The following is a 22,220-nucleotide window of genomic DNA, read 5'->3' on the forward strand; positions in this document are numbered from 1 at the left end:
ATCTGGAACTGATGTTATGGATTTTGCCGCTTCAAGTAAATAAAAGCAGATCAAGGAATCTGCACAGTCTGAGCTACATATACAGCCAAAAGCTACAAAACAGAGTTACGTGCAACTTGCTGCTGGACACAAGGAACTTTCCAACCTCTGCTATCTACTCTAACCTGGGTTTAAGATGGATTGGCAGCTCTGTTCCAAGAATCAAAAAATACTGAAACTCAGCATATATATTGATAACTTACGATGTGCATCAAGAACGTGTATCCTAAGAAGTTCTGACAGCCTCGGGAGTCCAACTTCTGGAAGTCATAAATAGTAATTTCAAACAATAACCTTTAGCTACAAAGAGGGCATAGCACATCCCTGTGGAGATTCTCAGTAATTAAGGGTAATTACATGAACTTTTAGGCTCTGGTGACCTTCAAGAACTCATCTTCAGGGTGGGATACATCACAATCTTACTGTGGGACTGAGCCACATACCATACTAGAGCATAAAAGGAAGATTAATTCGCTACTTGGGAGGAACATTTCCCGAGATATTCATCACCTAAAGGGCCTGTGCTAGGTCTATATCAGTGAATACTATGGGGCCTGTGCTAGGTCTATATCAGTGAATACTATGAGGCCAGTGCGCAACTTCCTCTCAAATTAAATCACCAATGTCAAAGGGAATGCTGTCTTGGTTTGGTTTGCCAATGGCTGGTAGGCATGTAAAAAGTATTATGCCAAAACAGAGCTAGATATATATTAGTATTGAGTTTTGCAAATGCTTTAAGTTGTTTGATTAATCTCATGTGAGATACTCACAAAAGCAATACTACCACCTGAGGATGAGGTGGTTCGTTGCAAAAATAAACACGTCTCAGTTACATGGATTTGCATGTCTCAAAGTTCCAGACACAATTTTGAGTTACACTGTGCCAGTAAAGCTCAACGTAAAGCTCGAGGAACAGCACCTCATCTTTCGATTGGGCACTTTACAATCTTCCGAACTCAACACTGATTTCAATAACTTCAGATCATAACCACTGCTCCCATTTTTTCGGTCAGCTAGCGCTGGTAATGATTCTGCTGCTGCCATTTACAGCTACTGATCAATCTTCTGTTTCTTAACCAGTCCCATTATCACCCTCCTTGCCTTGCACCATCATCCCTTTTGTCATTTAATCACTTGTGCCCTCTACCCGATCACAGACCTTCCCTTTTATTCTTTCCTCCCCTCCCCTCCCTCCGTGCTTGCTTAAAAACTTTAACTCGTTTAACATCTTCCAATTCTGATGAAAGGTCTTCGACCTGAAACGTTAACTCTGTTTCTTTCTCCGCAGATGCTGCCTGACTTCTGAGCTTCTCCAGCATTTTCTGTTTTTATTACAATTTTGAGTTTAGTTGATAGAAGCCCTCAGTACTTCAGCCATACACATTGGAAAGCATGATCCAGTGTTCACGGCTAAGGGCACTGATACTAGTTCAGCCTCACGTGATTTTGCTGACCAAGTAAGGGTAATACAACTCTTCTGGTACTTTATTTTTCTCAACCCCTCTAACATGGATATGCATATCAGGAAAGGAGATCAAGCCTATTAACACCAGAAGGGTACAGTCTGCAAAGTTGTTGGTACATGGTACGAACGCCAGTAGCCATTGTGTCAAGAATCCAATTATCAGTGCCAACAAGGAACGATAAAAGAAGTATGAACTGATGGTTTGTCTCCCTTTTCTGAACATACCACATTTGAAACTTCTGACAAACTTGCTCTTCAGAAGCTGACAATGTAAGTGGATGTCCAAGCAGTCTACCAGAATGGGAAAGGGAAAAAAACAAAATTAACTGCAACAAATATTCAACATTCTTGTAAAAGCTTTCTTGAAGCTGAACAAAAGGGAAAAGGTCAAAGTAAGCAAGGAAGAAAAACTGCAAAAAAAAAGGCACTGCAAATGGACGGCATAAAATGTTGCTCATGACAAGATTGGACAACAGCAAGCTTAGCCAAGGACAGAACAATAAAACAATCTCCGCATGGACACATAAATACCTATATGTATACAGGTCAGCTGAATTGATCACAACTTTTTAAGCTTTAAAAGCACTTTAACTTGCAGTATGATTTAAGGAAAAAATATTTGGGACAGGCAGACAAGTAGCTTCAGCAATAAAACACTGAAGGCTCAGCTCAGCACGACTACTGCATCTAGCATTGTCACAGAATCCATTTATATGGAGCAGTGCACAAATGCAGTACTCATATCAGCATTAACAGATTGTACCATGGTTTTAGTACGCGAAAAGAAATAAGTCAATGCTTCATTACATCAGAATGAAATGCATGGTGCAACCTGTTTAAAGTCAATTCCTCTTAATATAAAGTTGCTTAAATCGAATTATCTGATAATTCAATTTTTTTTAGCACTCTGCAATGTTATTCAGTTTGATTAATTCTAATTATAGGACAATTAGATTTTTTTTAGCACAAAAAAAAACAACTTTGAATTATCAGGAGTAGACTGTAAATGTAAACCGGACTGATATAATCAGCGTTTTTCAGAATTAAGAAGTGCTGTTATAGCCATATTATAGTCTTATTCTATTTAAGTCTGCCTAAAAGAAAATGATGTTGACCATCCAAATTCATCCATGGAACAGACTGCAGTGTATTTTAAGCTTCAATGAACTGCTGATGTTAATATGAAAAATAAATATTCAAGTCCATTATAAAGACAATCTAAAAACCGAGCCAGAAAACATATGACAAAAAGCATGCACTGTGAGTTGGAAACTTTGAAATCCTACAGTGTTGAGCGGTGCTGCCAAATAATGAATCACTGAAACCTCCAGCTGTGTAAAGCCTTGTCAGAACAGCAAGAAACTTACTCATAAATGAAAATAGTTAAAGCTAATTTAAGTGTGAAGTATTAAACTGGGCAGTTTTCCAAAATGGTGCATTCATTACAAGGTACCAGGTGCAAAAATAAGTTTTAACATATAATTTCTTTTCTCCCTCCCTGTCCCCTACCCTTTTTGGATTCTCATTTATGAATACAACTGCCTAGTTTTAAATGTCAAATTCAGGTCTGGTTTTAAAAAAATGAAGGAATTGCCAAAAAAAATTACAAATATATAGGCATCACACATGCCCACAGTGCTGCATATCCTCTACTGTTACGCACAGAAAGTTGGAGGACAGACTATTTTATAATGACAGTTGGATTATACCAACTTTGCACAATGTATTATAATTTAGTTGATTTCCCATGGCATTGCTCTTAGACAAAGAAAATGATCACTCTCTTCTGTAATATGTCTCTGCTTCTTTTCCACACTCCAATTCTTTTTGCTTCATGTTCTGACCCCTCTCTTTTGTATGTCTCCAGTATCTGTGTGTGGCTCTCGCACATGTTCCATCACTGATGTACTCAATTACTTCTCTCTCACCTTTCTCTACATTAAAACAAGAACTACATTTCAAGAATGTAATTCATTAACTGCAAAGCGTTTCGGAATATCATGCGGTCGTGAAAGGTGCTAAATAAATGCAAGTTCTTTCTTTTTTTAAAAAAAGCCTGGGTATACAGGAAGATGGGAGGCAACATACACCAAATTGGAGGTGGGAGCAGAGAGGCTTGGGTGGTTGAGAGAGAAATAGGGACAAAGGATCAGGCTAGGAGAGACTGGGGGTGGGAGACTACAGCCAGGAGAAAGCAAGGGTTAGGATTGGAGCACAGGAGGGAGTGAGAGGAGGGCACTACAGCTTGTAGGGCAGTGGGAGAGGACTGAACAAGAGAGTAATTGTGAGGGATAAGGTGGGGGAGCACTAGGGTCTGGGAACACTCATGGGTCTGCAATCTCGGGCCTTAGAGGACTTTAGGGGTGCCTGGGTCTGGCATCACTCATTCCAAGGGGGATTGGTAGGCTCATGTGAGGCCTGGGAGAGAGGGGGCTGGTGCCTGGGAGATCTCAGGGAGGTGGAGCAGTCAAGGGGAAGTTTCAAAAGACTCAGGAGCTTAAATTTGTGGGAGAACTGGGGAATTCAGGAGCACATAAAGTGACGGAAGAGGTTGGGGTGTTGAATTAGTAATGGCGGGGAGGCAGGCAAGCTGGGAAGCACTGGGAGCGTGCAGGCGGGTAAGCACTGAGGTTGAGGGGACCAAAGTGTTGGTGATTTGGAAAGTACTCTGAACGGATAGGCCAGGAAACATTCAGAGTCGATGGGCAGGCAAACGGGCTGGGAAACATGTGGGATGGACCAGCAAAGGCAGGCCAGGAGGTATTTGCAGGGGATAGGTTGATGGACCAGGTGAGTGAGCAGGTAACTGGGCTGGCAAGCATCTCATGCTAGGCAAGTGAGTTGGTGTGTCTGCAAGTACTTGAGAAAACAAACAAAATAGCTGGTGTCATCAGGAAAGAATGTCGCTAGTTCACTTTTGTTTGTGGGACATATTAGATTTAACTTGGCATTATCTATCGTAAGTATGGCCTTCCTCATTCTTCAGGAGAAGCTCAAGCTCCACGTATAATAATTCTGGGATTCTACAAAGATGACACCTATTCAATAAAAGAACACTATGGCCTTGTTTGGAAAGCTACTGAAAAACCCACCTCTTGTTCCTGGGCTCAAAAGCCATGCAAACCACTGAACTGAAAGCAAAGGAATAGGGATGGAGAAGCTTAGCCAAACAGATCACAAGTCTATACAGTGCTTCAACTGTAAGCACTTTCACTTTCATGGGAATCCACAATGGTGAAATCCATTACATTACTTGATACAATGATTGAAACATAAAGGTGCCACAAGTCGCTGCTAACTAATGCAATGGCTTGAAAAGAAGTTATTTCAACAAATCACACAAAACATCACAAACTAAACTGGGCAATGAATATGGGGAAGTTACCAGTGATTAAACCTGCCAACAACAAAGACTAAAATATCACTATGAAGAAGGTGACATGACAAGCACAAGGTTGTGAATTAATTAATGCCCTCATGATTTTCGCCAGCTGCAACTTCGGCTCACTCCTGTGGTAAGTGGAAGGTGCTGAAATGAAGAAGAAATTGAAGAGATAGACAGGTATCTACGTTTACCTCAGTTTATAAATCAGAGTGACACCATTCTTGCGATATTAGTTCCTGGCACCCATGATTGAGAGGGACCAGCAATTCCCATAATGTATCACCAAAACAAAGGGAGCAATAGCATGATCAGATAAAAAATAAAAACAAGACAGTTTTGATGGGTCTTCTACGTAAATTAGGAACTTTATAATTGAGCGAGACATTTGTAGGACAGACCCAATCCTACATCGAGTTAATCACCTATCACAGATATGACCTTCCTCATTATTTGAGAAATGTTCAGTCTACCACATACAATTAGGATAAAATCAAAATTCTGCAGATGCTGGAAATCTGAAATAAAAACAGAAAATGCTGGAAATACTCGGCAGGTCAGGCAGCATCTGTGGATGACCTTTCGTCAGAACTGGAAGAAGTTTGAGATTTAACAGTTTTTAAGCAAGTACAGAGCCAGGGAAGGTTGAGGGGGACGGCAGGGAGGGGAGAACAAAAGGGAAGATCTGTGATAGGGTGGAGGGCATGAGTGACAAAAGGGATTATGGTGCAAGGCAAAGGAGGTGGTAATGGGACAAGTAAAAAAAACAAAAATGGGTCTAGAGGAGCTGTAAACGGCAACAGCAGAACCATTACCGGCACCTGCTGCCGAAAAAATGGCGATAATCGGAAGTTATTGAAATCATGTTGAGTCCACAAGGTTGTAAAGTGCTTAATTGAAAGATGAGGTGCTGTTCCTCAAGCTTCACTGGAACAGTGTAGGAGGCCGAGGGCAGAGAGGTCAGAGTGGGAGTGAGACGGAAGATTAAAACGGCAAGTGACTGGAAGGTCAGGGTCACGCTTGCGGACTGAACAGAGGTGTTCAGCAAGGTGATCATCCAATCTGCATTTGGTCTCCCCAATATAAAGGAGACCGCATCGTGAGCAGCGAATACAGTATACTAAATTGAAAGTACAAGTAAATTGCTGAGACGATCAGTGACCTCATCTCCTCTGGAAATCTTGTCCCCCACAGCCTCCAACCTCATAGCTCCCCCAACCCCGCTTCTACCTCCTCCCCAAGATCCACAAACAGGACTGTCCTGGTAGACCCATCGTTTCAGCCTGTTCGTGCCCCATGGAACTTATCTCTTCCTATCGCAAATCTATTTTTCTCCCCTTAGAGATCCTCTTGACCCATCTTTTGTTTCTTTACTTCTCCCATTACCACCCCCACTTTGCCTTGCATCATCATCCCTTTTGTCATTTAATCACTCCTGCCCTCCACCCTATCACAGACCTTCCATTTTGTTCTTTCCTCCCCGTCCCTTCTTCCCCCGTCCTCCCCTGGCCCTGTATTTGCTTAAAAATGATTGAATCCCTATTTCTTCCAGTTCTGATGAAAGGTAATCGATCTGAAACGTTAACGCTGTTTCTCTCTCCACAGATGCTGCCTGACCTGCTGAGTGTTTCCAGCATTTTCTGTTTTTACACTCAATTAGAATCTGCTCTCGTGAATAGAAGAAAAAAAATCATTTGGACACAATCCTTTTCGGAAACAGTCATCTTGTACTGCCATTTTGATCAGCTGATCTTTGCCCACTCTTTCACCAAACTGCACTCTTCATTCTTTGGCCAGAGGAGGTAGCATTGAGAGTAAATTCTTCTTCCCACCAAATAGTAGAAATAGAATCCCAAAGGTTATGTCTATAATAAATTGCCAACTAATAGATTTCATGAATGGATTTTGTCCCATTTACATACAAGATAAAATAGCTTTATGTCCACATAAATAGAATCTATGTTGCACTTGTAAGATAAGGAATATCTACATGTGATTTTCTGAGAATGGAAAAACTATTTAAACTTTATAAACAGAGACATACAGTACAAAAGCAAGGAAGTTACAGTAAACCTTTATAAATCACTGGTTTGGCCTCAGCCAGATTATTGTGTCCAATTCTAGGCACCAAACTTCAAGAAATGTCAAGGCCTTGGAGAGGGTGCAGAAGAGATTTACTAGAATGATACCAGGGATGAGGGACTTCAGTTATGTGGATAGACTGGACTTTGCGAATGGAAATCCGTTTCCAATGGTGTGCCACAGGGCTCAGTGTTGGGTCCCTTGCTGTTTGTGGTATATATTAATGATTTGGACTTGAATGTAGGGGGCATGATTTGCAAATGTGCAGACGACACAAAAATTGGCCGTGTAGTTGACAGTGAAGAGGATAGCTGTAGACTCCAAGACGATATCAATGGGTTGGTGGAGTGGGCGGAAAAGTGGCAAATGGAGTTCAACCCGGAGAAGTGTGACGTAATGCACTTAGGGAGGGCAAACAGTAAAAGGGAATATGCAGTAAACGGGAATATATTGAGAGGGGTAGATGAAGTGAGAGAACTTGGAGTGCACGTGCACAGGTCCCTGAAGGTGGCAGTACAGGTAGATAAGGTTGTCAAGAAAGCATACGGAATGCTCTCCGTTATTAGCCGAGGTATAGAATACAAAAGCAGGGATATAACGATGGAACAGTATAAAACGCTGGTGAGGCCACAGCTGGAGTATTGTGCGCAGTTCTTGTCACCACGTTACAGGAAGGACGTAATTGCTCTGGAGAGAGTGCAGAGAAGATTTACAAGAATGTTGCCAGGGCTTGAAAATTGCAGCTACGAGGAGAGATTGGATAGGCTGGGGTTGTTTTCCTTGGAGCAGAGGAGGCTGAGGGGAGAGTTGATTGAGGTGTACAAAATTGTGAGGGGCCTAGATAGAGTAGACAGGAAGTTACTGTTTCCCCTAGCAGAGGGTTCAAGAACTAGAGGACATAGATTTAAACTGATTGGCGGAAGGACGAGAGGGGACATGAGGAAACACTTTTTTTTACCCAGAGGGTGGTGGGTGTATGGAATTCGCTGCCCGAATTGGTGGTAGAGGCAGGGACCCTCAACTCTTTTAAAAAGTACCTGGACCTGCACCTAAAATGCTGTAAGCTGCAGGGCTACGGACCGGGTGCTGGAAGGTGGGATTAAAACGGACACGATGGGCCGAATGGCCCCCTTCTGTGCTGTATCTTTTCTATGGTTCTGTGGTTCTAAGCCGGGATTGTTTTCCTTCGAGTAGAGAAGGTTAAGGGGAGATTTAATAAAGGTGTTCAAAATTATGAAGGTTTTGATAGAGTAGATAGGAAAAAAACATTTCCACTGGCAGGAGGGTCAGTAGCCTGAGGACACAAATTTAAGGTAATTGGCAAAAGACCAGAGGGGAGATGAGGAGAAATTTTTTTATGCTGCGAATTGTAATGATCTGGAATACATTGCCTGAAAGGGTGGTGGAAGCAGATTCAATAGTAACTTTCAAAAGGGAATTAATCTATATTTGAAAAGGAAAAATTTGCAGGGTTATGGGGAAAGAGTGGGGGAGTGGGATTAATTGAATAGCTCTTTCAAAGAGCCGGCACAGGCACGATGGGCCTCCATCTGTGCTGTATGATTCTATGATTCTATAAGAAGGAATTTTTGGCCAGGTTTATTGATGTGCCTAACCTCATCGTAGATGAGATATAATTGATCATCTATGCAAACTCTCCTAGCTGAACCAAAATTTATTAAGCTAGTCAAGAATTTTGAGTTGCATTAGTGCAGGTGTTCCAAAGAAAGAGGTTTTAAAATTATTTTTGATAAATTATTGATAATTTTAGATCAAAAGCCCACGGCACGTGGCACCACCCTACTTCAATCTGGATCAGAAACGGTCAGGACCCTTGAAGGAAAACGTCCCACTTAGGTTGCTTTTCAAGAGGTAATTAGATGCTCCCCATCGAGTCCTCTGGGTGTTGCTGTAATATGCACTTTCACAGCGCTTGGTTTCCAGGCAGAATTAAGTTGTGTTGGAAATACTTCACAAAACATGAAGGCATTGTACGAGGCTAGTGTGCACAATTAAAGCACATGGGATTGGGGGTATTATACTGACATGGATTGAAAATTGGTTAACAGAGTACAGAGAGTAGGAATAAATGGGTCTTTTTCAGGGAGACAGGCAGTGACTAGTGGGGTACCGCAGGGATCAGTGCTTGGGCCCCAACTAATCACAATATATATCAATGATGTGGATGAGGGAACCAAATGTAATATTTCCAAGTTTGCTGATGACACAAAACTAGATGGGATCGTGAGTTGTGAGGAGGATGCAAAGAGGCTTCAAGGCGATTTAGACAAGTTGAGTGAGTGGGCAAATACATGGCAGATGCAGTATGATGTGGATAAATGTGAAGTTATCCACTTCAGAAGGAAAAACAGAAAGGCAGAGTATTATTTAAATAGTGATAGATTGGGAAATGTTGATGTACAAAGGGACCTGGGTGTCCTTGTACACCAGTCACTGAAAGCAAACATGCAGGTACAGCAAGCAGTTAAGAAGGCAAATGGTATGTTGGCCTTCATTGCAAGAGGATTTGAGTACAGGAGCAAGGATGTCTTACTGCAGTTATACAGGACTGGAGTATTGTGTGCAGTTTTGGTCTCCTTACCTAAGAAAGGATATACTTGCCATAGAGGGAGTGCAGTGAAGGTTCACCAGACTGATTCCTGGGATGGCAGGACTGTCGTATGAGGAGAGATTGGGTCGACTCGGCCTGTATTCACTAGAGTTTAGAAGAATGAGGGGGGAATCTCATTGAAACATATAAAATTCTGACAGGGCTGGACAGACTGGATGCAGGGAGGATGTTTCCCATAGCTGGGGGGTGCAGAACGAGGGGTCACAGTCTCAGGAAACGGGGCAGGACATTTAGGACTGAGATGAGGAGAAATTTCTTCACTCAGAGGGTGGTGAACCTGTGGAATTTTCTACCACAGAAGGCTGTGGAGGCCAAATCACTGAATATATTTAAGAAGGAGCTAGACAGATTTCTAGACACAAAAGGCATCAAGGGGTATGGGGAGAGAGCGGGAACATGGCATTGAGATAGAGGATCGGCCGTGATCATATTGAATGGCGGAGCAGGCTCGAAGAGTCGAATGGCCTACTCCTGCTCCTATTTTCTATGTTTTTATTTCCGGTTTTCATGGGGGCAACCAACCTGTTCTGAGGCGGCGGGTTGGTCACTAAAACTGTTCAAGGAGGCTGTGGGCCTCCAGTTTTTCAGGTTTTGTGATTTTAGCCTCTGGGGGCCAGGAATCCCAGGCCTTCTCCTTCATGCCGAGGCGAGAAGGCCCGTAACTGCAGGTAAGTGCCTTTATAGCACTGCTTGTGGGCCCGGATGAGCAAGAGTGTTTCCCTCAGGCCCAATAAGCCCACCTGCAGCGACCCCGCCCCGCCGCCCCCCCCCCCCATCCTGATCCCGCTCCCTCATTGACTGACCCCTGATTCCCCCACCGATCCGTCTCCCGATGACTGACCCCCCCTCCCCTCCCCCACTCCGGTGACCCCCATGCTCGCCGATACCCCCATGTCCCCCGATTCCCCTCCCCGAACCACCCCCCACTTACATCCATCCAATCTAAGACTTACCTGAACACTTACCTCTTCCTTGCTCTTCTCCCGTCCAACTGAGACCAGCCCGTCAATCAGGCCGGCCTGCCGAGCAGGAAACAGTCAAAAAAAACGTCCTTACGTCAAAATCATAAGGACTTCCGGGAAACCTGTACTGCCGGGTTCCCCGTCCGCAATTCGATCCCCCCCACCCCTTTGCCAGCTCCGAGCTAAAATTATGCCCATTGTTCCCACATTGAGTTACATTTATGTAGTTTTCTAGATTTCAAAGTCTCAATGTCTGAAGCTGGAAGTCTTCTAATTGGAAACCTCTATCATTCAGTTACCAATGCATTAAGGGAAACCACGATGGAGAAGAATGCCAAATCTGGCCTTCCTCAAATTATAATAAGTCCATCACATGGGTTATCAATTTGGGCTGGTGTGTTCCAGCCACAGGATGTGAGAGAACCATGCTCTCTCCGCCATTACCTTTTTGAAACGAGAAAAAAGGAAGCAAATGTTGTAAAAGGACCTGCATTCACCAGACAGGCCACCCAGAGTCCAAGGTCTGTGACCGTTGCCCCTTGAGCAAAACCGCATAAGTTTCCTGTTACAAACAGATCCATTCCTAAATAATACCGCGCATGGAAAAGTAGCTAAAATAGAAAGGTGACTTCTGGAATATTTATATACTGAATGCTTTTTTTGAGTACCTGTAATTAAGCTAACAATCCAACCAGGGCAACTTACAATGTTGTATTTATATTAGATAAAATAAAGTCAGATTAATCATTTTTAAAGAATCCCCAGGAAGAGAATTTTTGCTAGTTAAATCAATTTTTTAAAAATGATTCAGTGACTGTGTATTAATATAAATTTTTTGTAGCACCATGCACTTAGATCTGAATACAAACACATATCACTAGAGAAAATTAATTTTTAATACCTGTCACTGAATCATTAAAGAAAAAATCCGCTCCTGATATTAATTTTTCTTTAAATGATTCAGTGACTGGGTATTAAATATTAATTCCTTCTGAAATTCATAGAACCTACTTAAAAACAAGTATCATTAATTTTAAAAGATTGAGACTATTCCTTTTGGGAAAAAAAACACTTTCACATGGAAACTTCAAGGGAAGGTCATTATTAGAGCTTTATTGTGGAGTATCCCTTCACCCTCTAGACGACTGCCAGGTCCTCCTGGGCTGACTGGATTTGTAAATTTTCAGCTCACTCACCCACATAGAAACAGTAATAAAGCAACTCAGACCTCAGGAGCAGATTTATTACTGTATAATATTACTCAAAAAACTAAAACACAATTTCAAATAAAAACACTTGAACGCTTTACCTGCCCATTCTTCTCCTTGCCTTTCCTGCTATTCACTCATCACGCCCATTATCGGCTTTTCAAAAAAATACTTGTTTTCTAATTAATCTAGTCTATTTCCCGCTCTATATCTTTTAACTTTTACTTATTTTCTTTCTTCTTCTGCTCATTTTGGGAATGACAACTTAGAAAACAATTGCCACTTGATTGCCTAAAAACAAACAACTGTAGAGGCAATTTTTTAAGCCAATCACATGACAAGGATGTGAAGACTGACATTGTCACATCTTAGAAATAACTCTGTCAATAAATTATGAGTTTTCCATGTCAAACAGAAACAAGCTACTGAAGGGCAAGCAAACTATCAATAAGTTTACCCACTAAGGATTAACAGCAGTATGCAGAACCATCTTAATCTCTCTGTCACCTAATCGGAACATATACAAACCTAACCAAAAATGCAAGAGACCAACATTCTCAAGCACACTTACACCCTGTAATTTGGTACCTGGTTCCATGTATATGACTGGGTATGAGTGTAACCCGTTTAAACAGCCATGCATGCACAGATATACTCGCACAACAAATGAAGTCTATCATGACATTTGTTTTTCTGGGTCATGTTAAAAGCCCAAATAGTCCCAGCACAAATTCAAAGCTGTAACCCTTGTAAAGCTACAGGTTTACTTGCTTAAAAATAGAAAATGCTGGCTTTGTACAGCGGGAGGTGCACCAAACAGGGGTGGTCTTATTTGGGGTTGACGGCTACCATCCAGTAAATGCATAGGTGCTAGTTGCATGAAGGGAGGTCACCAACGAGGTTAATGCAGCAACCCAGCTCTCACATAGCTGGCTGCAAATGAGGAAGAAGTATTCTGGTATCAGAACAAGACGAAGGTTAATGTTGGAAGAGTCCCACACATTACTGTGGGACTCTTCCAACACAGCACAAACCTAAGATCGGAACTGCCTCACCCTCCTGATCCCATTTCAAACATTGTGAACAGTCATTGTTCTTTTTGTACAAACACGGTCATTGTGCCTACCCAGCAAACACACTTTTTTTAAATGTGGAAGTGGCAGCCAAGGAACAGCAAACAGGTGCTTAAGTATCCAAGATGAGGAGCTCTTTTACTGTTAGTAGCTCTTTCAAAGGGGTCAGCAGCTATGGATAGAAGACAGCCCTGTTCTCCTAAGGGCTATCTACTGTGTATCTTCTCCTTCAGATAATGCTCAAACTGTGAAATGCCGTACAATGAAGGCATATTGGCTTCTTCCTGGATAACGGCCACTAACGTACATAACGAGATTTCTGTGATCACATACCATCCCAATATTAATTCAGTGCAAACCCATTGGGCCCGATATTACCAGGGCGGCGGGTTCGCGGCAGGGGGGTGATTGGGCGCATGGGTAACACGCCCGGTGAAATCAGTCTGCCCCGAACGCAATCGCAGGCTAATTGGATCCACTTACCTCTTGTTCCGGGTTCCTCACTGCTGAACTGCGCGGCGGGCGGACTGCGCATGCGCAGTAAGGTCTGTCAGCTGGAGGAGCCCTATTTAAAGGGGCAGTCCTCCACTGACTGATGCTGCAAGAAACAGAAAAAATTACAGCATGGAGCAGCCCAGGGGGAAGGCAGCTCCCAGGTTTAATGATGCCTCACTCCAGCTCTTACTGGATGGGGTGAGGAGGAGGGGGAGGACAGAGATCCTCCCCCCGGCGGGCGGGAGGAAGCGGCCTGCCTCTGCCACCAAGAAGGTGTGGCTCAAGGTGGCAAAGGAGGTCACCTGCACCATCAACATATCGCCCACCTGCATACAGTGCAGGAGGCGCTCCATTGACCTCAGTAGGTCAGCCAAAGTGAGTACACTTACTCATTCCCTTACACTCCGTCTGCCACATCACCACCCCCACCCCACATCTCCTTCTGCACTACCAACACTACTCTGTCACATCACCCCTCATTCCCACTCAAACCTCATCCTCATCTTACCTGCACCTACTCACCTCGCCAGTACTCATCCCGCCACTACCACTCAACTCAATCCTCATACAATCTCATGGCTCTATCTCATACTCACCCTCTCATGCATCTCTCTCACGGCCAGCCTCACTCAACCTGCCACTACCTGTGCTGCAGCCACAGGGCATGCATCACATATGTGCAGTAGGCAGCGTAAGGCAAACGTGTCGTGAGCATGAAGGGGATGCACAAGGGTGTTTGAGGGTTTGTCATGGTTTTTACTTATATTTAATTTCTGATCAACTCACATTACATATTATATTGGCCACGTCTTTGCGAATCTTGACTGGTTTGTGCAATAATGCCCTTTCCTGAGGATCACAATGAAGACCCACACCTGTTGCCACCCATTGTGTCACTGCAGAGTGGGTGTAGGTGTATTTTCAGGGCTCTTTTGTGCAGACGACTGAGAGACGTCGGCGATATCCCCGGTGGCACCCTGGAAGGATGCGGAGAAGTTGTTGAGAGCAGTGGTGATTTTGACAGTGACAGGTAAGAAGATGGTGCGCGGGCCAGCCGGGAGCAGCTCGGCATGAAGGAGGCTGCAGATGTCCACGACTACATGTCGAGTGACTCTGAGCCTCCGTGTGCACTGCTGCTCAGAGAGGTCCAGGAAGCTGAGCCTCGGTCTGTGGACCCTGTGGCGAGGGTAGTGCCCTCTGCAACGCATCTCTCTCTGCGGTTGCCCTCCCTCCTGCTGTGCAGATGGATGTGTCACAGCACTGTGTTGTGGAGCTCCACATGTCAGAGGTGGACGGCGTGGCTGGCGATGCTGTTCGCCCTCCGAGGAGGTCATGACTGCAGCTACAGCGGCCCCCATCTGGAAGACGTACATCTGAGGGGGTCCGCAAGGTAGGTACATGTGTCTGGACACCGGGATAAATGTGCAAGTTGGTGAATTTTATTGTTAGGAGGAGGGTGGCGGAGGCCAAACTTTGTCCAAAGTGACAGAGTGGCCTCCTGCAATGAGTGAGGGTCCCCCCCCCCCCACCACCTGTCAAATGGACCTTTGCAGCTGCCACAGGCTGATAGCTGCAACACGTCCATTTGAACTGGGAGTGTTTTCCCCAGTACGGGAAACAGTCCCAGTTGTTTGTAAAATCCCAACCCTCCTAAAATATCTCGTTAATCAGGTCTGTAAATGACCTGAAATACCAAAATAAATAGCTTAAGTGGCACCGCGCCGGCTTTAATTGCCGGCGGGAGTCCTACATGCGGGGGCAGCACGTGCATGTAAGGGCGTCTGTGGGAAACCCGGAAGTGGGCGGGTTGGAACCGGGCTCCTGACCCGTCCCGGGATTCCCCGATTTTCAGAGCCCCCCCGCCAGGAACCTACCCGATCGCAGGTGCTAAAATAGAGCCCATTCTCTTCGTGAAAGCCATGTAATTGATCTGAAGGGCCCTGATGCCAACATCTGAAACATGTGCGACTCTTTGAACTCAAGAGAACCCTGACACCTATAATGCAGACTGCCCAATGTGGCAGATGTCTCCTGGGGTGGCTTGGAAGGATCCTGTAGCAAGAAGCTGTGGTCATCTATACTTCTACAGGAAAAGCATTCCCTGATCCAGATGTAGTGTGTAGGTCATCGCGCAGCAGATGACAACATTGTGGCAGGCCATCCTGTGAAGCAGAGATGGCAAAGGCAGGTTGTGGGGTAGTGCCGGGTGGGGCCACAATGCCTCAAGGGTTATTTGCAGCTGTATTTGCTGGCACCTCACAAACTCCTGTTCCTCGTCTCAATTATGCAACGAACTCGGAACCCCCAACGGGATACCCATCCTCGCCTCTTGGTAAGGTGCAATGTCAAAGCCAGCAGCAACCAAGGATAATGATAAAAATACTAGCAGGAGAAAAAAAATACAAAAATGCCAAAAACAGAGGCCAGTGCAGCAAAACCAACTAATGCATGAAGCAAAACGCAGCAAAGGAAACATGGGGTGGGGGGGGAAAGCAAACTTTCCTTCTCCATGTAAAAGACCTATTTGAGCATGCAAGGCCCTGAGGACTCCAGTAGGCCCAGTTTTTATTAGCAAGGATCACGTTGTGGATGGAGCTTCACCCAAAGTTGTAAAAGTTGGGGCATTTAAAGTGGGATTTAAATATTAAAATGAGGCTAAGCGTGCTGGTTGTGCGGCCTCATCATTTCAGCCCACGTCGCACCTCATAAAATCGGGCACCCAATTTTCTGACCCACATCCATTGTTGGGGGCCTCATAAAATTTATCCTAATATGTGGCCTGTTCGGATGCTGATCGACCTGTGTTGATTTGTAGCAATTTCTGGATTTCTAGCATTCTACCTAACTCAAAATGTTTACAGAAATGACAAGGTCACCTTAATTAACACCCATAAGACAGAAAGAATTTGCATTTATATACCACCTTTCACAAACTCAGGGCATTTCAAAGCACGTCACAGGCAATGAAATATTTTTGAAGTGTAGTCACTGTTGTAATGTAGGAAATGGAGCAGCCAATTTGCACATAGCAAGGTTCCACAAAGGAGATATTCGGACCAATGACCAAACATCAATAGCCAGATAATCTATTATTTAGTGAGGTTGTTTGAGGGATAAATGTTTGCCATGGCACTGGGAAAACTACCCTAATCGTTATCGAATAGTGCCATGGAATCTCTATGTCCAACCAAGAGGGCAAATGAGGCTTTTGTTTGATGACTCATCCAAAAGACGGCATCTCCGGCATCAGAACATAAGAAACAGGAGCAGGAGTAGGCCATATGGCCCATCGAGCCTGCTCCGTCATTCAATATGATCGTGGCTGATCCTCTATCTCAATACCATTTTCCCGCTCTCTCCCCATACCCCTTGATGCCTTTTGTGTCTAGAAATCTATCTAGCTCCTTCTTAAAAAAATTCAGTGACTTGGCCTCCACAGCCTTCTGTGGTAGAGAATTCCACAGGTTCACCACCCTCTGAGTGAAGAAAATTTTCCTCATCTCAGTCCTAAATGTCCTACCCCGTATCCTGAGACTGTGACCCCTCATTCTGGTCCCCCCACCCAGCCATGGGAAACATCCCCCCTGCATCCAGTATGTCTAGCCCTGTCAGAACTTTATATGTTTCAATGAGATCCCCTCTCATTCTTCTAAACTCGAGTGAATACAGGCCGAGTTGACCCAATCGCTCCTCATACGACAGTCCTGCCAACCCAGGAATCAGTCTGGTGAACCTTTTAGACTCTCCAGCCAGGGGAAACAGCCTCTCAGCATCTACTCTGTCAAGCCCTCTAAGAATTTTATACGTTTCAAAGGGATCACCTCTCATTCTTCTAAACGCCAGAGAATATAGGCCCATTCTACTCAATCTCTCCTCATAGGATAACCCTCTCATCTCAGAAATCAATCTAGTGAACCTTTGTTGCACCCCCTCTAAGGTAAGTATATCCTTCCATAGATAAGGAGACCAAAACTGTACACAATACTCCAGAGTGGTCTCACCAGAGCCTTATATAATTGCAAGACTTCCTTACTCTTGTACTCCAACCCCCTTGCAATGAAGGATAACATACCATTTGCCTTCCTAATTGCTTTCTGCACCTGCATGTTAATTTTCTGTGATTCATGTACAAGGACACCCAAAATCCCTCTGAGTACCAACATTTCTTAGTCTCTTACCTTTTAAAAAATGCTTTTCTATTCTTCCTACCAAAGTGAATAACCTCACACTTCCCCACATTGTACTCCATCTGCCACCTTCTCGCCCACTCACTTAACCTGTCTATATCCCTTTGCCGCCTCTTTGTGTCCTCCTCGCAGCTTACTTTCCCACTTAGCTTTGTATTGTCAGCAAACTTGGATACATTACACTCGATCCCCTCATCTAAGTCATTGATATATATTGTAAACAGCTGAGGCCCAAGCACTGATCCTTGCGACACCTCACTAGTTACAACCTGCCAACCCGAAAATGACCCGTTTATTCCTACTATCAGTTTTCTGTCCGTTAACCAATCCTCAATCCATGCTGATATATTACCCCCAATCTTGTGTAACATCTTATCGAATGCCTTTCGAAAATCCAAATTTCTTACATTGCAAATGTAACACCGCTGCTCAAGAAAGGAGGGAGAGAGAAAATAGCAAACCACAGGCCAGTTAGCCTGACATCGGTCATCGGAAAAATGCTGGAATCCATTATTACAAAAGTGGAAACAGGGCACTTAGAAAATCATAACGTGATTAGGCAGAGTCAACAAGGTTTTATGAAAGGGAAATCGTGATTGACAAATCTATTAGAGTTTTTTGAGGATGTAACTAGCAGGGTAGATAAAGGGGAACCAGTGAATGTAATATATTTGGATTTTCAAAAGGCATTCAGTAAGGTGCCACATAAAAGGCTCATAGAATCATAGAAAATTTACGGCCACAGAAGGAGGCCATTTGGCCCATCGTGTCCATGCTGGCCGAAAATGAGCCACCCAGCCTAATCCCACTTTCCAGCATTTGGTCCGTAGCCTTGTAGGTTACGGCACTTCAGGTGCACACCCAGGTACTTTTTAAATGAGTTGAAGGTTTTTGCCTCTACCACCCTACAGGCAGTGAGTTCCAGACCCCTACCACTCTCTAGGTGAAAAAAAATTTCCTCAGCTCCCCTCTTCTACCAATCACTTAAAATCTATGCCCCCTGGTTATTGACCTCTCTGCTAAGGGAAATAGGTCCTTCCTATCCACTCTATCTAGGCCCCTCATAATTTGGTATACTTCAATTAAATCACCCCTCAGCCTCCTCTGTGCCAAAGAGAACAACCCCAGCCTATCTAATCTTTCCTCACAGCTAAAATTCTCCAGTTCTGGCAACATCTTCATAAATCTCCTCTGTACCCTCTCTAATGCAATCACATCCTTCCTGTAATGTGGTGGCCAGAACTATACACAGTACTCAAGCTGTAGCCTAACCAGTGTTTTATACAGTTCCAGCATAACCTCCCTGCTCTTGAATTCTATGCCTCAGCTAATAAAGGAAAGTATCTCGTATGCCTTCTTAACCACCTTATCTACCTGTCCTGCTACCTTCAGGGATCTGTGGACATGTACTCCAAGGTCCCTCACTTCCTCAATCTTCCCATTTATTGTGTACTCCTTTGCCTTGTTTCCCCTCCCCAAATGCATTACCTCACTTTTCTCCGGATTGAATTCCATTTGCCACTTTTCTGCCCACCTGACCAGTCCATTGATATCTTCCTGCAGTCTACAGCTTTCCTCCTCACTATCAACCACATGGCCAATTTTTGTATCATCTGCAAACTTCTTAATCATGCCCCCTACATTTAAGTCCAAATCATTAATTTATATCACAAAAAGCAAGGGATCTCGTACTGAGCCCTGCAGAACCCCTGTCGACCATTACCCTTTGCTTCCTGCTACTGAGCCAATTTTGGATCCAACTTGCCACTTTCCCTTGGATCCCATGGGCTTGTACTTTTTTGACCAGTCTGCCATGTGGGACCTTGTCAAAAGCCTTGCTAAAATCCATGGACACTACATCAAATGCACTACCCTCATCGACCCTCCTTGTTACATCCTCAAAACATTCAATCAAGTTAGCCAGAAACGACCTTCCCTTAACAAATCTATGCTGACCGTTCTTGATTACTCTGTGCCTTTCTGAGTGACGGTTAATCCTGTCCCTCAGAATTGATTCCAATAATTTGCCCACCATGAGGTTAGACTGACTGGCCTGTAATTACTCGGTCTATCCCTCGCTCCCTTTTTAAACAATGGTGCAACATTAGTAATCCTCCAATCCTCCGGCACCACACCTGTATCCAGTGAGGATTGGAAAATGATGGTCAGAGTCTCTGCTATTTCCTCCCTTGCTTCTTTTAACAGCCTGTTAAAAGACAGGTTGTTACACAAGATAAGGGCTCATGGGGTTGGGGTAATATATTAGCATGGATAGAGGATTGGTTAATGGACAGAAATCAGAGAGTGGGAATAAACGGGTCATTTTCAGGTTGGCAGGCTGCAATTGGTGGGGTGCCGCAAGGATTGGTGCTTGGGCCTCAGCTATTTATAATCTATATTAATGATATTAATGACTTAGATGAAGGGATCGAGTGTAACATATCCAAGTTTGCTGACAAAGCAAGTGGGAAAGTAAGCTGTGAGGAGGACGCAAAGTGTCTGCAAAGGGATATGGACAGGTTAAGTGAGTGGGCAAGAAGGTGGCAGATAAAGTATAATGTGGGGAAATGTGAGGTTATTCACTTTGGAATGAAAAATAGAAAAATTGAATATTTTTTTAAATGGTGAGAAACTATTAAATGTTGGTGCAGAGGGATTTACGTGTCCTTGTACACAAATCACAGAAAGTTAACATGCAGGTATAGCAAGCAATTAGGAAGGCAAGTGGTATATTGGACTTTATTGCAAGGAAGTCTTGCTACAATTGTACAGGGCTTTGGTGAGACCACACCTGGAATACTGTGTGCATTTTTGGTCTCCTTACCCAAGAAAGGATATATTTGCCTTCGAGTTGGTGCAACGAAGGTTTACGAGATTGATTCCTGGGATGAAGGGGTTGTCATGTGAAAAAAGACTGAGTACAATGGGCCTCTACTCTTTGGAGTTTAGAAGAATGAGAGGTGCCCGCATCGAAATATATAAGATTCCAAGAGAGCTTGATAGGGTAGATGCTGAGAGGATGCTTCCCCTGGCTGGACAGTCTAGAACTAGGGGACGTAGTCTCAGGATAAGGGGTCGGACACTTAGGACCGAGATGAGGAGGAATACCTTCACTCAAGACGGTTGTGAATATTTGGAATTCTCTACCCCAGATGGCTGGGGATGCTCAGTTGTTGAGCATTTCAAGACTGAGATCGATAGATTTTTTGACTCAAAGGGAATCAAGGGATATGGGAATCGGGCGGGAAAGTGGAGTTGAGGTCGAAAATCAGCCTTGATCTTATTGAATGACAGAGCAGGCTCAAGGAGCCGTATGGCCTACTCTTGCACCTGTTTCTTATGTTCTTATCCACTAGTTCCCGCTTATCTACCCTTCTAGTTAAACCCTCAAAAAATTCTAATACATTTGTCAAACACGATTTCCTTTTCATAACACCGTGTTGACTCTGCCTAATCATAATATGATTTTCTACGTGCCCTGTTACTATGTCCTTAATACTTCCGTTAATCTCTTTCTTTTTACATACTTGTAGAAGCTCTTACAAACTGTTTTTATATTTCTTGCTAGTTTACTCTCATATTCTATTGTCTCCCTCTTTATCAATTTCTTGGTCTTCCTTTGCTGATTTCTAAAACCGTTCCAATCCTCAGGCTTACTATTCTTTTTGGCAACATCGTAAGCCTCTTTTAATCTAATACTATCCTTAACTTCCTTAGTTAGCCACTGTTGGATTACTTTTCCTGTGAAGTTTTCATTCTTCAAGGGAATGTATACTCGTCGAGAATTATGAATTATTTCTTTAAATGTTCACCATTGCTTATCTACCATCATATCTTTTAATCTAATTTCCCAATCTACCTTAGCCAACTCACCCCTCATACATACGTAATTGGCTTTGTTTAAATTTAAGACCCTAGTTTCGGACTTAACTACATCACTCTCAAACTCAGTATGAAATTCTACCATATTATGATCACTCTTCACCAAAGGATCCTTAACTATAAGATTACTAATTAAACCTGTCTCATTACACAATACTCCAAAGAAAATAGCCTGTTCCCCAGTTGGTTCCTCGACATATTGTTCCAGAAAACTGTCTCAAATGCATTCTATGTACTCGTCCTCGAAACTACTTTTGCAAATTTGGTTTGCGAAGTCTATAAGAAGATTAAAGTCCTCCATAATTATTGCATTACCCTTGTTACATGCTCCTCTAATTTCCTGATTTATACTTTGTCCAACACTATAACTACCGTTAAGGGGCCTGTAAATTACTCCCACCAGTGTTTTCTGCCACTTGTTATTTCTTAGCTCCACCCATACTGATTCTACATTCTGATTTACTGAGCTAAGATCCTTTCTCACTACTGTCTTTATCTCATCCTTTATTATCAGGGCTAACCACCGCCCCCCCCACCTTTTCCATTTTGCCTATCTTTTCTAAAAGTCAAGTACCCTGGAATATTTAGTTCCCAACATTGGTCACCCTGCAACCATGTCTCAGTAATGGCTACTGGATCAAACCCATTTATCTCTATTTGTGCCATTAATTAATCTATCTTGTTACGAATGCTTCATGCATTCAGATACAGCGCCTTTAATTTTAACTTTTTACTATTTTCCCTGATGTGATCTTAGTCACTAGTGCCCTATTATCTTTGTTAAACTCTCTGTCCCTTCCTGACTCACTCTGC

At 43.6% G+C, this 22,220-nt stretch overlaps 1 protein-coding gene across 4 annotated transcripts in view; it reads right to left on the reverse strand.

The window, feature by feature from the left end:
- The window catches only part of LOC137332605 (ran-binding protein 17-like), a 686,121-nt gene that overhangs the window by 618,646 nt on the left and 45,255 nt on the right, over nt 1-22,220 (reverse strand). Inside the window, exon 1 of one of the 4 annotated variants that reach the window (XM_067996563.1) lies at nt 11,007-11,076. The exons of the other annotated variants lie outside the window; for them this stretch is intronic. Within the exon in view, the coding sequence (XP_067852664.1) occupies nt 11,007-11,055 (49 nt within the window). The 5' untranslated portion in view covers nt 11,056-11,076. Of the gene's footprint in view, nt 1-11,006; nt 11,077-22,220 lie in introns of those variants that run through there. 4 annotated transcript variants of the gene reach the window in all.

The sequence above is a fragment of the Heptranchias perlo genome, chromosome 14 (assembly GCF_035084215.1).
Source record: "Heptranchias perlo isolate sHepPer1 chromosome 14, sHepPer1.hap1, whole genome shotgun sequence".
Lineage (NCBI taxonomy): Eukaryota > Metazoa > Chordata > Chondrichthyes > Hexanchiformes > Hexanchidae > Heptranchias > Heptranchias perlo.